The sequence below is a fragment of the Peromyscus californicus genome, unplaced genomic scaffold (genome assembly GCF_007827085.1).
Source record: "Peromyscus californicus insignis strain IS unplaced genomic scaffold, ASM782708v3 Scaffold_19__1_contigs__length_69161282, whole genome shotgun sequence".
Lineage (NCBI taxonomy): Eukaryota > Metazoa > Chordata > Mammalia > Rodentia > Cricetidae > Peromyscus > Peromyscus californicus.
Window position 1 is genome coordinate 1,181,385 of NW_026294491.1, and position 17,374 is coordinate 1,198,758.

At 43.7% G+C, this 17,374-nt stretch overlaps 1 protein-coding gene across 1 annotated transcript; it reads left to right on the forward strand.

The window, feature by feature from the left end:
- Nucleotides 1–13,791: 13,791 nt before the first annotated feature.
- Nucleotides 13,792–17,131, forward strand: LOC128114191 (H-2 class I histocompatibility antigen, Q10 alpha chain-like). The gene is made up of 6 exons (XM_052744023.1): nucleotides 13,792–13,864; nucleotides 14,093–14,455; nucleotides 14,622–14,897; nucleotides 15,446–15,721; nucleotides 15,848–15,958; nucleotides 16,760–17,131. Exons 1-6 carry the CDS (start codon nucleotides 13,792–13,794, stop codon nucleotides 16,762–16,764), a joined length of 1,104 nt encoding a protein of 367 aa, XP_052599983.1. The 3' UTR covers nucleotides 16,765–17,131.
- Nucleotides 17,132–17,374: the final 243 nt, after the last annotated feature.

Below are 17,374 nucleotides of genomic sequence, written 5' to 3' on the forward strand. Positions count from 1 at the left end.
CTTTCCTTTTTCTTTCTTTGTTGTTTTGTTATGTTTTTAAAGATAGGGTTTTTCTGTGTACCTCTGGCTCTCTTGGAATTCACTCTGTATTCTAGGCTGTCCTCAAACTCAGAAATTCGCCCATCTCTGCCTCCTGAGTTCTGGGATTAAAGGCATATGCCACACCACCCAGCTTGTATTGCCCATTTCTAAGCACGAAATCACTTGCTACTTGAAACAGAGTATGGGGGCCCACAGTGGTTTTCTAGTAAAATCTGAGCTTGCTTTACCCTGAAGTGCTGCATTAGGGGATGCCCTGACCATATGCTTGGTTACCAGGTGTTTAGAAGGGTCTGTACTTGGCTGTGCTAGGGGGAGGTCTTTTGCCTCACCCCTTTGCATTCCTATAAAAAGCCCTTTTGAAGAGACAGAAGGGGCCAGTGGATATTGGTCCCAGTCCTCCTGAAGCTATCCTGTGTTTCTGTCTGTCTTCTCCATACTATCTTTCTATTTACAAGTTTCTTATCCCTCTCTCCTTAAGAGTACCCTGGGAAAAACTGGGAGCTGGCCTCCCACAGGTACCCCTGGCTGGCCTGGAACTTGCTCTGTAGACTAGACTAGGCTGGGCTCATACTCACAGAGATCCACCTGCCTCTGCCTCCCAAGTGATGCGTTTAAAGATGTGCACCACCATGACTGCTAGCTTTTCTATTAATGTGTGCAAATCAGTGAGCTTGTGGATATTGCACACTAGGACAAGGTCACCACCACCAAGGCCATGTCATAACATCCCACACCACCCAAACCTTTGCACAACTGATGCCATGTTAGAGGCACCAAGGCACCATTCTGACCTAAGAACCAGCACACAGACCCCAACACCTGCGAAAATGAGAACAAAGACCAAATCCATCATAGCACAGTCCATAGTTCTGGGAAAGTCCCTAAATGTACTAACATTATATTTTGGATTCTGTAGCTCCAGTTATTGCTAACTGTTCTTGCTAACTGATGTGTGTCAACGAGGATATAGTTGTTGTGCACACAAATCCAAAAACAGTAAGACTTTTGGTTACATGATTTGGACAATTTCCCTGTGTAGTTTGCCAGCTGACCAATTCAACTTTAAGAGTCTGTGTATACTCTGAAGGAGCCACCTTGTAACAATACACACACACACACACACACACACACACACACACACACACACACACACACCCCTTCCTGAAAGTTTATTCTATCTGAGTTTATTATGGCTACTGTTTTTTGTGTGCGTTGGTAAAAATATTATTAAAATTTACCTTTATTGGAAAAATTTTGATATGGGTTTGTTATGTTGCCCAGGCTGTCCTTAAACTCAACATTACTCTAGCCTAAACCTCCCAAATCTAGGATTACAAACTTGTGCCATACCCAGCTAATTTTGCAAGGAAATATCTTACTTGCATGTGTGTGTGTTTTATTATTTGTGCACATGCTTGTGTGTATGTGTGTGTTTTGTGTGTGCACGTGCATGCATGTGTCATTTGTTTATTTAATACTTGGGATTGAATTATGTCCTCAAGAATGTTAGGCAAGCCTCATATTTGCAGATCTCCTGTTTTCAATTTCTTTTCTCTGTCTCCCTGGCTCTCTTGCAACTCACTCTGTAGAACAGGCTGGCCTTGAACTCACAGAGATCTGACTGTCTCTGCCTCCTAAGTGCTGGGATTAAAGGTATGTGCCATTACTTTTAAAATTTTTTAAGGATATTCCATACTTTAAAAATGGCTGTACCGGCAGTGTCTGGAGGCACACACCCTTAATCCTTGTACTTGGCAGACAGAGGCAGGCAGATCTCTGTGAGTCTAGTCTACACAGTGAGTTATAGGACAGCCTGTGTTACATAATAAGATCCTGTCTCAAAAAAAAAAGACAAGAAAAAATTTACCAATTTATAGTCTCACCAACTTTTCTCCACATCCTCATCAACACTTGTTAATTTTTAAAATAGCTATTCAGACAAGTGAGAGGTGATGGTTCAAAAGCTTTAGCATGGCAAGTTCTTGGTAAAGCCACCTTTGGAATTTGATTAATGTCTTAGTCAGTGCTGTATTGCTATGAAGAGATGCCATGACCATGGCAACTCTTATGAAGGAAAACATTTAACTGGGGCTTGCTTTCAATTTCAGAGGTTTAGTCCATGTCATTTTGATGGGGAGCACGGTGACATGTAGGCAGACATGGTACTGGAGAAGTAGCTTGAGAGTTCTACATCCAGATCCAGAGCAGCCTGCTAGAGAGAGACACTGGGTCCGGCTTGAGCATTTGAAAAGTCCACTCACCAGTGATTCACCTCCTCCAATGAGACCACACCTAATGACCAAGTATTCAAATCTATGAGCCTATAGAAGCCATTCCTATTCAAACTCCACAGTTAACAAAACTCTTTCTGTCTTAAGTAATAACACTGGTTTTGTTGTTGTCTGTTTTCAGCTACTGTGACAGAAGAAGAAAAAAAAACACAGATTGGGTAATTTATAAAGTATAGAAATAAACTGACTTGAGGGGTTATTTGTTGTTGTTGTTGTTTGGTTGGTTTTTTTGTTTTTCGAGACAGGGTTTCTCTGTGTAGTTTGGGTGCCTGTCCTAGACCTTGCTTTGTAGACCAGGCCGGCCTTGAACTCACAGAGATCCCCCTGGCTCTGGCTCCAGAGTTCTGGGATTAAAGGCATGTGCCACCACTGCCTGGTGAGATTTTTGGGGATAAGAAGGCCAAGGCTTAGGTGCTAATACTGGAGAAGGCATCCTACTGCATCATAAGATGCAAAAGGCATAGATTAGATCTCCATGAGTATCGGGGACTATGGGGGTCCAGCCCCTCGACAGTCCCCTCCCAGGGTCCAGGAAGAATCTACAACCAGCTGATAATTAATCTTTGATGAGAAGAAATGAATCTATGTACACGAAACTCCTTAGTCCATAAACTTTATTATTCTGTGTCAGTTACAAGCTTATATTCTGCTCTCATATTTAGGTCTTTTCTTGCCTGATTTCTCTCTACACTTGTCCGCGGTCCCCTCTGGGTTCTATCTTAATTCCTTCATCTTGTTCTGCCCCTTCTAGGGTCTCATCCATCTTGTTCCTTCCCATATCATCTTTTCTCCCATTTCTTTCTCTCTCCTCATCTCGTTCTTCCTCATCTTGTTGTTCCCCATCTGGCTCATCCTCATCTTCCATCTCATTCCTCTAGTACTCTCTTCTAGCCCTTCAATCTAGTTCTTCCCCATCTCAGTTTGTTCCTCTCAAGTTCTTACCCGTCTAGTTCTTCCATTCTCTTTTCTCTTCTCCAACCCTCTGCCCTGGAAGTCCCGGTATATAAAAGGAGGGTCCGAGCTAAATTGTGTAAAGCTATTACTTAACGTCCACCTGACCTAGACGGTGTCTCCTTGTGGAATTTACCTTAAGTCAGGAGACTCGCCTGTGGGTGGTTATCACTGTTAGTCCTCGGAAGTTGGGCAACCACCTGGGTGGTGTCTCCTTTAGTCCTTGAAAGTGGCTAGGGGAGATATCTGATTCCAGAGAAAGCCTTTCCTGAGGCTGTTCTCCAAATGCCTGGAATGTGTATGTCTAGAGAGTGATCAGTCCACATTGTTAGCCGTTCTTAGGGAAAAGTCAATTGGGAAAACTATGAAGGCACACATGATTTTCATAACAGAAGACAGCTGATATATAACAAGCCAAGTAACACCAAAAACTCCTTGGGATTTGGCTTCCTCTGGAGGAATTCCCTGATTCCTCCAGGTAGTGACTTTGCCATAACCAGCTGAGTTCTTATGATATATTCCTGCGGCCCGCAGCACATGAGTAAACTGGAGGTGAGGTGGGGCAATAGAGGGTAGTGGATGGGGGATGAGGACATAAGGGAATGGGACGGTCGAGTTGGATGGAACAGGAATGGAGTGGGAGAGCAATGAAAGAGATACTATGATACAGGGAGACATCATGCGGATGGGGAGAAACTTGGTGCTAGGGAAGTTCCCAGGAATCCACAAGGATGACCCCACCTTGGACTGCTAGCAATAGTGGAGAGGGTGCCTGAACTGAACTGGCTTACCCCAGTAATCAGATCAGTGAATACCCTACCTGTTATCATAGAGCCTTTCTCCAGTAACTGATGGAAGCAGATGGAGAGATTCACAGCCAAGCACCAGGTCGAGCTCCAGGAGTCCAGTCGAAGAGAGAGAAGAGGGATTCTATGAGCAAGGGACATCAAGATCATGATGGAGAAACCTACAGAGACAACCAAACTAAGCTAGTGAGAACTCATGAACTTTAGACCAACAGCTGTGGAGCCTCCATGGGACTAGACGAGGCCCTCTGCATAATCAAGACAGTTGTGCAGCTTGATCTGCTTAAGGGTCCCCTGGCAGTGGGATCAGGATCCACCCCTGGTGCATGAGCTGGCTTTTTGGAGCCCACTACCTATGGTGGGACACCTTGCACAGCCTTGATGCAGGGGGAAGGGCTTAGACCTGTCTCAACTGAATGTACCAGGCTCTGCTGACTCCCCATGGGAGGCCTTACCTTGTCAGAGGAGAGAATGGGGAGATGGGTTGGGAAGGAGGCTGGGGGGTGGGTGGGAGATGTGAAAAGTGGGGCATCTGTGGTTGGTATGTAAAATGAATAAAAAATTTTCTAATAAAAATGTTTTTTTTTTAATTTATTTTGCAATACAATTCAGTTCTACATATCGGTCACGGATTCCCTTGTTCTCCCCCCTCCCGTCCCCCTCACCTTCCCCCCAACGCCCCCCCCCCCCCCCCCCCCCGTTCCCATCTCCTCCAGGGCAAAGCCTTCCCCACAGACTGAGGTCAACCTGGTAGACTCAGTCCAGGTAGGTCTAGTCCCCTCCTCCCAGGCCAAGCCAAACAATCCTGCATAGGCCCCAGGTTTCAAACAGCCAACTCATGCAATGAGCACAAGAGCTTGATCTGTTTGGGAGGCATCCAGGCAATAAAAATGTTTTAAAAAGATGCAAAAGGCATCTCATTGACTCTAAACCTTGCAGCTGTCTTCAGCAAGGGTCTGGGTCTGAACTAGCTCTGAGTCCTCCCAGACCCTGCACTACTGTCCAAGGCACATAGGTATTGTCTTGGATTGTTATGAAGGGAACATAGCCTTCACCAAAGCCAGAACTCAAGAGTTTAATCCATGAATTCTCAGCTTCCTTCATGGGGGATGGGGTGGATTTTCCCTTTCTTGTGACTTAATGGCATGAGAACCAAGCTGACTCTCAAGTCCTGAGGGAGCTTCCTTGGTGTGCCTGCCCCCCCTTTTTTTCTCATTTCTTATTCCTTTCCATGACCCCCACTTTTCTACCTGGATACACAGTCTATTGGATTTCTCACTCTGGCTGACTGGCAGGTGAGGCAGTTGAGAGGATCTTATCCTCTGCTTTGCTGCTAAAATGGAAATGAAAGTACTTGCTTTGCTTAATCAGCCAGACAGGAGTTTTATTTCTGAAGTGTTTATTAAAATGTACCCAATTATTAATAATCTGATGCTATTGTCTTTATTTGGTCCTTATCATCTGCCAAGGAGACGTATGTAAGAGAGGGAGTGACTGTAACAAGGGATCGTAGCCTCTGCACTCACCATTAATACCATGTCCATATGAATTTCCTGCCTCCTTAAATATTTCTGCCACCCTTCTATACATCTGGGTAAACAGTAAATATTACTATGCAAATCAGACCGTCTGAAGTATTTTATCTGTACACATTCCAGTGTTGTATTGGTAGAGATTGGTAGATGGATATCAACTATGTTCTTAAAAGTTTTACAATAAGAGGCTGGGAAGGCAGGGTGGCCCATGCCTGTAATCTCAACACTTGTGATGCTGAAGAAGGAAGATTGCTGTGAGTTTAACGCCAGCCAGAACTACAGAGAAAGATTGTCTCAAGAAGAGGAGGGCAGAAGGAGGGAAAGGAAAAGGGCAAGGTGGAGTTAGTAAACCTTCGTTTTGGAAGTCCCTTAGCCTTTGAGTAAATCTTCTGTTGGCTAGTTTTTGAAATTATAGAATGTTTCATTTAAATTTCTAGGCTTAGCTACCATAAGAAATCAAATCTGATTAATTTTGGCAGGAGGGAACTTTATCAAACAATATCGAGGGTAGCAGAATCTAAAGAAAAAGAGATCCATGTCTACCTGTTTGTAAACTTGCTATTTTGTTGCTTCGAGAGCCTGAGTCAGAGCAGGAGCTGAAGCGGGTAAAGTCAGCAGAAGCTGAGTGAATATCTGATGTACTAGTCAGGGTTCTCTAGGGTAACAGAATTTGTAGAATGAGTCTCTCTATATACATAAAGAGAGAATGTATTAGAATGATTTAAAGCAGTCCAGCTAATCCAACACTGGTAAATGTAAAGTTCAAAAATCCAGTGGTTGCTCATTCCACAACGTTGGATGTCTCAGCTGGTCTTCAGTATATGCTGAAATCCATAAGAAGTAGGCTCGAATGACAGTGAAGGAATTGACTTGCTAGTTAGGCAAGATCAAGCAGGCCAAGATCAAAGCTTCCCTCTTCCACGTCCTTGGATAGACTTCCTGCAGGTGTGGCCCAGATTAGAGGTGGGCTTTTCCAACTCAAAAGATCTGGATTAAAGGTGTATTTTACTAGCTCAAAGATCTAGATTAGAAGTAGATCTTCCTACTTCAAATTAAGCTAAAGTATTTCATACACATGTCCCACATGTTTGGGTTTTAGTTAATTATGGATGTAGTCAAGTTGACAACCAAGAATATCCATCCCATCTGGATTGTGGTCACCTAAACAATAAATCACACAAGCTAGTGTTCTTGAGTTCTAGAGATGTTGACTCTTACTTCTTATTTTCTGCTGCTATCACAACATATTCAAATCCAAATAATTAATAAAGACATTTATTTTGCTCCCAAATTTGCAAGTTTGAAGGTCAAGGTCAAGGGGCCACAACATTTGCTATTGAGGGCTTTGTTCTACATCACAACATGGCTGAGGGTATATCACATGGAAAAACCAAGCATGATAGGTAGAGCTCTCTGTCTCTGTCTCTCTGTCTCTCTGTCTCTGTCTGTCTGTCTGTCTCTCTCTCTCTCTCTCTCTCTCTCTCTCTCTCTCTCTCTCTCTCTCTCTCTCTCTCAGAAAGGGTCTTATATGGCTGTGGTTAGCCTTGAACATATCTCTAGGTATCCAAGAATGACCTTGAATTTACCCTTCTGCCTTTACTGGTGTGCTGGGATCTAGGTATATCCTACCATGTGTGGTTTATGTAGTGCTGGGGCCTGAACTCCAAGCTTTGGGCGTCCTGAGAAAGCACTGTTCCCACTGATATATATCTTTATCCTTTTTAAAAGACAGAGTTTCCGTCCATATTTACCAGGACCCCAGGAAACATACTTTGGGTTAAGAATGCAAATATTCCAATGATGATTTTATTTACAAATAAATTAAAAACACAATTTGAATGAGTAGTTAGAGAATAATAGAACAAGGCTGTGCTCTACCTGGCCAGTGCTGACTCTGATGAAGACACAGTTGCTCTTCAGAGTCTTTTTTGGAGTAATATTCTAACATTGACACACTGGTCAAAAGTCAGTACATCTTAGGCTAGAGAGATGGCTCTGCAGTTAAGAATACCTGGTGCTTTAGCATATGACCTGGGTTTAATTCTCAGATCTCACACACTGGCTCACAACCATTCATAACTCCAGTTGTAGGTGATCCAATACCCTCCTCTGACCTCCACAGGCAATAGGTACACACACACACACACACACACACACACACACACACACACACACACACGCTTACATACAAATGTACATACATAAGGCAATACACTCATACATCTAATATAAAATTAATAAATTTAAATTTTAAAAAATCATTGCATCTGAGAAAGAACATTCTCAAACTGGTGTCCTAAACCAGATGCCCAGCACTTCTTGCCTGGCCCCTGCACCTGCAAGGGGCAGAAAGAGGGTCAGGATCTCATCCCGCTTCACCCTCAGGCTCACACTGCAGTATATCTACACCCTCTTGTGATAGGTAACAGGTGATGCACAGTGTGACTGAAGGACGGGGAAGGTGACAGTTTTACTAGAGGACTTAGCTTGGCCTCAGTGTGAGGGTGGGCTGTGAGCTATGAGGGAAGATTCGCAGGACATGAAGGATTCCTCCAGGTAGGCTCCAGATCAGGAAGTTCCATAACTTCTTCTAGGAGACCACCATTAGGGACCAAATGAGCAAACTATTGAAACAATAGGGACTTTTATCATTCAAACTTTGTTCTGGCTTTTATTTTAGTTTTGTTTATTTGATCCAAGCTTGAATTGCCTGTGAGGAGGAAGCTCAGTTGATAAAATGTTCCCATCAGATTGCCAGTAGGCAAGTCTGTAGGGTGTTTTCATGAAAAATGATTCACGAGGGAGGGCCCAACTCATTGTTCATGCAGAAAGGGCGGGAAAGTTGGTCCTGGATGATATATAAAGCAGGCTGAACAAGCCAGTTAGCAGCATTCCTCCAAGGATTTTGCTTCAGTTCCTCCTTGAGTTCCTGCTCTACCTTCCTCAGTGATGGAATGTGTCCCTGGGGTTTGTCAGATGAAATAAACTCTTCGTTTTGGTTATGGTGTTTTGTCAGAACAATTGAAAAGCAGAATAATACAAACCACCGTTGGGCATGTATGACAATTCACAACTACTCAAACTTGTTTTTGACAGAGAACACTGGTTTTTATGGTTTATTTTTAGTTTTTACTTGTGTGTACATATGTGCATGTGAACTACATGCCAATCGATTGGAGGTGCCTGTGGAATTTAGAAGAGGACATCAAATCCCATGAAGCTTGAGTAACAGGAGGTTGTGTGTGGCCCGTTGGGGTGTTTAGAAATGAACTCAGGTTCATTGTAAGAGCAGTCAGCACTTTTAATAACTAAGCAATGTTTGATGCCCAGGGGACCAGCCGCAATCAGCCCAGGGCTCAAAGGGAAGTCAGGCAGTCAGCATGTATTACACTTTTCCATCTGAGGGAGTAAGGGAAAAAGACACTCACAGTCTCTCTTGATGGTTTCCGTCTTTTTCTCTATTCTTCATTTTGTGTTCTATATTCTCTTTTCTTATCTCTATCCGGAAATGTCCCTTCTGTCTCTCTTGAGGTTTTCCTTCTCCTTCTAACTCTCTTGATGCTCTCCTCCTAATTCTCTCATTCTGGATGTTTTTCTTCTAACTCTCTCATTCTTCATATTTCCCTTCTAACTCATTTTAACTCTATTTTCTTTCCCTCACAGCTTATATGCCCTAGCAAAATCTTTCAGGAAATATAAAAATTACAATGTGGTTATATTCTGTTTTTCAAGTGAATGAATACAGTGAATACAAGCAAAAAACAGCATGTTTTGCATATCCTTTATATGATTAGACATTTTAAGTATTACAGGTGAAAAACAATTTATCCCAAGAACCCACACACATTCATACCCAGGCAGTTTGTTATAGATTAACTAAGCAGGCAAGCAAGATATTCTTCTCAGTCAGGTCTTTTACTGGCAGGCTGCATTTTACAGTTACAAAGAAAGGGCCAATTACTTACCTAAAGGTAATCTTATAAGGAATCTTAAAGGAATCACAAACCTAAACATTTATACATGAAAAAGAATCAGTCAGCTCTACTTTAAACCTTTAGGGTGCATACCCACTCATGAATGGTTTTTTTTTTTTTCTTATATCAGGAGATTGAGGGCAGAAATCAGTCTAAGGGACTAATCATCATCCTTGATCATCAACCAATCCTAGCAAGGATGATATGTCAGCTGGTAACAACTGGGCAGCTTTGTTCTTGTTCCCTGACCTTAAGGAGTTCCTCATTCAACTACGTGCCTTGCTAAAACTTTAGGTTGTCTTCTTGGGTTTTTCGCCTCAAAGCTATTATCAAAACATCTGATCTACCCAGAAGTTATTATAAGGCTTTGTTTCAGATAAGGAATGCACTCTGAAACCTGTGAACACATCTCCCAACATAAAGGTTAAAAGAATTTAAGCTAGCTGGGATACCGGAATTCAGTTGTTTTGCTTAATCATTACCCTAAGCCGCAGTCTATGTGACTCCTCCATAGAAACTCATGTGTTCTGCTGTGTGATACTTCCTTGTTTTATTTTTAATCATCAAAACTCTATTTAAACTAACATTATTATTATCAATTAGTCAGTACAGCTTAGGAAGGAATCATCTTCATAATAATCCACAGATAAAAATGAACACTAGCATAGGATGTATCCATGAGATGAACACACTACATAATAGGCAGTGGGCATCTTCCCACACCCTTTCTCACCTTGCCAAATACCAGAGAAGAATGGCAGCAGCAAACGTGTAAAGGCACAGCAGAAGCAAAAGACATTCTGGAGTCTGTGGTGCGGGGGCCTCTCCTACCCAAGATTATAAGGGATTTTCATCCTAGTGTCTGACACCCTGAAGTCCATTGCCACCTGCTGCTCCTCTGACAGGGCCATAAGCAAGACTTCTTTTCAAATCCCAGCATGGTGATTTTTGCCTGCTTTTCATTTCTGTTTTCCAGTGCCTGGAACAAGGCGATTCACATGGCAGATTCTTCATCACTTATTGAGGAGTAAATCTGAGAAGCAGATCCCCTAAAACTGGAGACTAGAGAAGGAAAGGCAAGTTGTTTATTCATATAGTGGAGATCTTCTCCTATGTGTGTGCCTGTGTGTGTGTGTGTGTGCCTCTGTGTGTGTGTGTGTGTGTGTGTGTGTGTGTGTGTGTGTGTGTGTGTGTGTGTGACATCCCATCCATTCCAGGCCAGCAGACCTTAACCCAGGTAATCCTAGAACCACTTCTCCACCTGGAACACAGCACCAAGTCAATGGACAAGAATTAAAATCTGAGCCATGTGGTGGTATTGTGTTCCCCGAAATATTGTGCACTCTAATAAACTTATCTGGAGTCAGAGACAGAACAGCCACAATATTAAACATAGAGGATAGGGAGTGGTAGCACACGCCTTTAATCCTAGCATTCCATAGGCAGAAATTCCTCTGGATCTCTGTGAGTTCAAGGCCACATTGGAAACAGCCAGGCATGATGACTCATGCCTTTCATCCTAGAAAGTGAGCCTTTAATCCCAGGGAGTGATGGCAGAAAGCAGAAAGATATATAAGGCGTGAAGACCAGAAACTAGAAGCTTTTGGCTGGTTAAGCTTTTAGGCTTTAGAATAGCAGTTCAGCTGAGACCCATTTGGATGAGGACTCAGAGGCTTCTAGTCTGAGGAAACAGGATCAGCCGAGGAATTGGCAAGGTGAGGTTAGCTGTGGCTTGTTCTGTTTCTCTGATCTTCCAGCATTCACCCCAATAACTGGCCTCAGGTTTGTTTTTATTAATAAGACCTGTTAAGATTCCTGCTACAGAGTCACATCTGACTTCACAGCCTCTGGAGACAAGAGGGAGAAGGCATCTCAGGTACAGGATTCCTCCCCATGCAGCATGCCTGTTGTTTTCCATCTCTCATCTGTCCAAGCCACAGTTATGTAGCCATGTGGATTGCCTCATGCCATAGCCCCAAATACTGTCACCAAAACAAGATCAAAACTAAGGAATGATGACTGTAAGGAAACAGATGAGGCAAGAGAGGCCACATCTGTATACGACTAAATAAAACCATATTAAGACAGATACCTGGGTCCTAAGTCTCACAGATATGAAATGGTGGCTATTGCACTCCCAAGTTGGGTAATATCATGTGTTTAGATATCCCCACGGGTGTCCAGAGAATTGTGCTTGATACTTGGGTTGGGGGTCCTTGGAGGGATCAGTCTGGTGTCATGTGGAGATATTGTGCTGGTGTCTGAGGTGGGAATCATCAGAGTTCTGTCAGTAGCACATTATCCTCCTCAGCTCCTGCCTCTTCTCCTCTATGTTCTTATGGACATGGACTCTATGACCTCTGACACAGCAGTCAACTCCCATCCAAATTTCCTTGCCTCCCTCAGACTTCTGTGAGATAAGATCACCAGGAAGCCAAGTCTTATTGCAGGTGGACTGAGCTGGACAGGAAAGAACCATGATATAACAGTGAGGAACCCCAGATCAGGAACCAGAGCTGGACACTTTAGTGATAGATGACATAGGTCTTTGGTGTCCTTTGCTTCCTTGATTCTGCCAGCCAGATCAGCATCTGGGCTAGGATTCAAAAGCATGTTGTCAACAAGACAATTACAGGTATCAGAGTAAGCAACTTGTCTCCAGACACTGCTCCCAGGATACAACAGCACAGAGATGGATATGCGGTGGGGAAGCAGGGCTCTGGAGATTCCTCTTCCAATAGTTAATCTTTCCATGGCACTTCTGGTCCCTGTCACTCCCATTGGGATTTCGTAGAGAAGCCAGTCAGCCTCATCCTGAAGATGAGAGCGGTAAAGTGAATAAGGACCACTCTGCACCCATTCTCCGCCAATCATTTAGGATATAGATTCATATAAATATATGACACTGATGAACTTGGTCAATAATATTCTCATTTTGAAAATAAAATTTAATAACACAAAATGCACTCAATGAGCATGATTCTCCTATGGACATGGATGCAGCAAACTATGGAGGGTTCAATGGTATTTTAAGTTCCAGAACGTAAGTAACACCTGAATGAACCCAGTGAAGTATCAAAGATAAACATCTCCAGTGAGCAGAGTATGGTGGGACATGGATTTATCTCAGTACTCAGGGGACAGAGCCATGTGGATGTCTGTGACTTCCTGACCACTTAAAAAAAAAAGTGAGTTCCAGGAAAGGCGCAAAGCTACACAGAGAAACCCTGTCTCGGAAAAAAAAAAAAAAAAAAAAAAAAAAAAAAAAAGTAAAGAAAAAAGTAAAACAATTTGAAGATGTTAATAAAAACACTCTCCCCTGTGTATGGAGAGATGGCTAAACTGTGTAGACGACCACAGTTCGAGTCCCAGAAGTGTCTGAGGTCACAACCTCCTGGGCCTCTTACTTCGGGGTTACTAAGAGCCTCTTCTGATCTCCACAGACTACTGTACTCCCAACACTCACACACCCATACATGAAGAAGTATACACATAAACAAAAAATAAAAATAGGTCTTAAATCTATTTTCTCTGTACATTTTTGTTAAGATACATTTTCTACACTGTCTATAAAACTAAATGTTAAAAAGGAGAGTCAGAACCCAAGATATGTCTTGTAGGAAAGATGAGGATAAGTAGAGGCAAACATGTAAACATCTGTTAGTCTTACAATATCATTGTATTTTGGAAAATAGTCATTACTTTTTGTAAACATTATGCTTACATGCACTTTGTCATTAATGCTCAATGAAGCAAATGTTTTAAAATTCTCAGTTCCTAATGTACTGAATGTGGATTGATACAATCCACATAAGCATAAGTACCTTTGAGGGCAATTAATTTCTAAGACTCTGTAGACATCCTGACATCTCAGTGTGAGAATTACTGACTCAATGGCTTCTGGTCTGGACTCAGAAGGATATTTTGACCAGGATGAGATGGACAACAACCAGAGTAAGCAACTTGTCCCCATACACTGCTCCCAGGAACCCAGGTCCCGGAGCTGGAACTGAGCCAGGAAAGCAGGGCCCAGGAGATTCCTCTTCTAGGAGTTCATCTTTCCATGACCCAATCACAATGCTCTCTATCACTACCATTGGGAATTCTTAGAGAAGCCAGTCAGCCTCATCCATATCAAGATTATAAACTGAACACACACTAGCAGAGACTCAGTGTCCACTCTTCAATCAGGATGAAGACCTTAGTTCCCAAGACTTTCCTCCTGCTGCTCCTGGCCAACCTGACCCTGACCAGGCATCTAGAGGGTGAGTGTGGGTGTCAGGAGGGAAAGGACCTAACCTGGGAGATGAAAGGACTCCACCCCTGGGGCTGCAGCACAGGAAAATCTGTCTCTCCCCTAGCCTAGCCAGGACCTTCTTTATTTATTTAATATCACGGCCCCAGTCCCTGCTCGCTTCTCTTTTAGGAGAAATGTGGGGAGCAGCATAGGGTACTAGGAGGGAGTTATAGATCTAAAGATGCACTGCACTTAGGTTCAAACTCCCTGAGCTATTTGCAAACTCTCCTCACCTGGCCTGACTTGCTGGAGCCCCAACTCATCTATGCTGTCTACTTTAATGGCATTCATATTGAGAGATTCAACAGCAGAGAGGAGCCTCCGAGACTGATGCACTGTGCACCATGGGTGGATCAGCAGGAGCCAGAGTATTGGGACCAGAGGACAGAAGAAGTTCTGAGACTGATGGCAGCATACAAGTACATGCTGAAGAAAATGCTTCACATCTACAATCTAATTGAAACTGGTGAGTGGACCCGAATCAGAAATCCCAAATTTCAAGCTTCCAGTGGTTTTGCTCCAGTTCCCCATATCCAATATTTTCCTGAGCAAAATGTAACTCACATAGACTAGGCTACAGAGAGCCTTGGGACACTGACCTGGTTTTCTGTACAATTTAAACTCAAATGTGGCCATTTACAAAGGCCAAATGGGAGGGACTGAGTCACTGTAGGGCCCCAAGGGACCTAGCCCTGTAGAGTGGCTGACAGTATGGGCTTGGATAGGTAATCACACAATCCAGATCCTGATGGCCTGCGATGTACTGCCTGGAGGGAACCTCAGTCATGTACAATATGAATTCATCTTCAATGGCCATGATTACGTTGTGCTGAACAAGGACCTGAGCACATGGACTGCAGTTGGCAAGGCAGCTGAAGTGCTGAGGCAAAATTGGGAGGCGTCAGGTTTTGCAAAATCTTTGAAGAATTACTTGCAGTATGAAGGTGTGAAGTTGGTCCTCAGACAGCTGGTCTATGGGAAGGAGATTTTGCTGAGAACAGGTAAGAAAAGAACTGCCAACCCTGAACTGAGACTGGAGCCCTTGTCCTCCTCAGCAGGGAGAAGCTGGATACTAACTGAGTCTTGCATCAAAGGGGAAGAGTGTCGTGGGTTTCCTAATTCAACAAGAGAGATGGACTCTCCAGAGGGCTAAGCCTTCACTCAGGATAGATCAGTCTGTCAATTATGCAGCATTTTCCTTCCATTTGCCTTGTGAACCATGATCTCTGTCATGTCTGTTCACTCTCCATGTACTGTGGAGGTCTGAGCCCAGTGTTGCTGAGTCTGAGTCTCCATCCAATCAGAACCAAAAGTCCATATTCCTAGAGGGAGATCCAGAGCCCCCTGCTCTGTGCTGGCTCATGATGATTCTGAAACTTTCCAAGGAATAGATTAACCCCATCCTTATCCTGAGATTAGGCTGATGTATGGGGTCAGCATCTCTCCTTCTAGCCAACTCTCCCATCCATTCAAACCAAGGTCACGTGCACAGTGATGGATATTCAGGAAGAATGCAAAAAGCCTGAATTTTCTAATTTATTCCCTTCAGATACCCCTAAAATACACGTGACCCGTAAGGTCAGAGCTAATGGGAAAATCACTCTAAGGTGCTGGGCCCTGGACTTCTACCCTGCTGACATCACCCTGACCTGGCAGAGGGATAGGAGCAACCAAAGTTTGAATATGGAGGTGATAGAGACCAGGCCTGCAGGAGATGGAACCTTCCAGAAGTGGGCATCTGTGGTGGTGCCTTCTGGGAAGGAGCAGAGATACACATGTCATGTAAATCATGAAGGGCTGCCTGAGCCCCTGACTCTGAGATGGGGTAAGGAGTGAGTGTGGGCAAAGAGCCTATTACACAGAGAGTGGGAGGCTTTGGGGAGAAATGGAGCAGGGTCACGACTGATAGCTGCACATCAGAGGCCTCACTGTTCCTTCCATTCTCTGTCAGAGCCTCCTCAGCCCTCTGATCCCATCATGCCAATTGTTACTGGCCTGGTTCTTGGAGCTGTGCTTATGGGAGCTGTGGTGACTTTTCTGATATGGAAGAGGAGGACTAAAGGTAAGGAAAGGGCAGGGTCTGAGTTCAAGTCTCCATGGGAATATCAAGTCCAGCTGAGAGTGTGCCTTGCCACATGAGAGCAAAGATTCCTCCACGCAGTTGCTTATTCAGTCTTATGCTGATGTGCTGACATTAACTCTATTGTGAAGCATAAAGGAAATAATGAACAGATTCATCACTGCAGTGATAGAGGTGGCAGAGACCTGATCCTCAGCTCTCAGAGGTCAAATGGAAAGGTTCTTACTTAGAACAGTTATCCAGGAGTCCAGTCAATCCTGTTCGTGTACAATCTACTATCAGTTTTCCTCATCTTTCTCTAGATCTGCAGTCACAGTTCTAGAAAGTTCCCTGAGATAAGGACCAGAAGATTTCTCTAGGCCTCGCAGATACTGATGCTCCCAGGAGCTCTAAGAAAAGGGATTATTTCCAAGGGTAAATGGTGAGGCAGCCTTGTTCAGGCTTGCCAGTCATTCCCTGAGACACTTATGGCAGTATATACAGGAGCCATGGAGATTCTCAGCTAGCCCATACCTCCTCATTACTTCTATCTTCAGAGGCTTTGATCTGCTCTTGTGTCACTTTCTACTTGGAGGTAAAGTTTCTAGGATGTCCATCCTTCTGTTATATCTTTAAAAGTGACATCCTAAAGGGCCTGATGTGAGACAGGGAGAGGTCAGAAGATAGAACCCTGAGCTGTGGGGACTCCTGAGATTGGGACAGTTTGAGTGTGTGATGAGTTGTTCAGAATGTCACCATTTAAGACATTGATCTGAATTTCTTCCTTGTTCTTTTCTTCTACAGGATAAGACAGCTGCACTGAGCCTAACGGGATTTATTCTGTTTTCTCTTTTCCCACTGTGGCCTCCAAAACTGATGACTTCTCTTCCTGCATCTAACTGTGACTGTGTGTCTGTCTCCTTAGAGCACAGTGTGAACAGGTGATGAGTTCAGCTCTGCCTGAGCAGCAGTAAGTCCCATCCACACACTGACCATCATTCCTTCCTCAGTCATTATTGCTGCTCCAACAGAGGCTGGGCTGGCAAACCTCCACCCCTGACTGAACTTTAGTTTTCACTGAGCTACATCTTCATGCATCTTTCTTGAAATTAAACTTTTTTTTATGATTATGGCACTTCTCTCAGAGTAGATTTTTGATTAGTGTGGTAAAGATGGGTAAAACTTGATGGAGAAAATAAAGTCTCAGAACCTGACGGTATCATGTGTGCTGTGCTAACTCCGTTGTCTGTAGTGACAGTTGAAGGCTATGTAGAGACGTGAGGCCTGTGTGTGCACAATTGTTGATCCTTCCACCCTGGGCTCTCACACAGTCCCTTTCCTCCTGTGTCATCTTGCTAGCTCCTACTCCCTGTTCTTTCAATAAACCTGTTCACCAGGACATGTGAACAAAGGATCTCA

Bases quoted from the DNA above. Each gene is read 5' to 3' on its own strand.
- LOC128114191 (XM_052744023.1), top strand. From the start codon at position 13,792: ATGAAGACCTTAGTTCCCAAGACTTTCCTCCTGCTGCTCCTGGCCAAC. The intron at 14,898-15,445 runs GTAAGAAAAGAA...TATTCCCTTCAG, and splicing joins GGAGATTTTGCTGAGAACAG to ATACCCCTAAAATACACGTG. The intron at 15,722-15,847 runs GTAAGGAGTGAG...ATTCTCTGTCAG, and splicing joins GCCCCTGACTCTGAGATGGG to AGCCTCCTCAGCCCTCTGAT.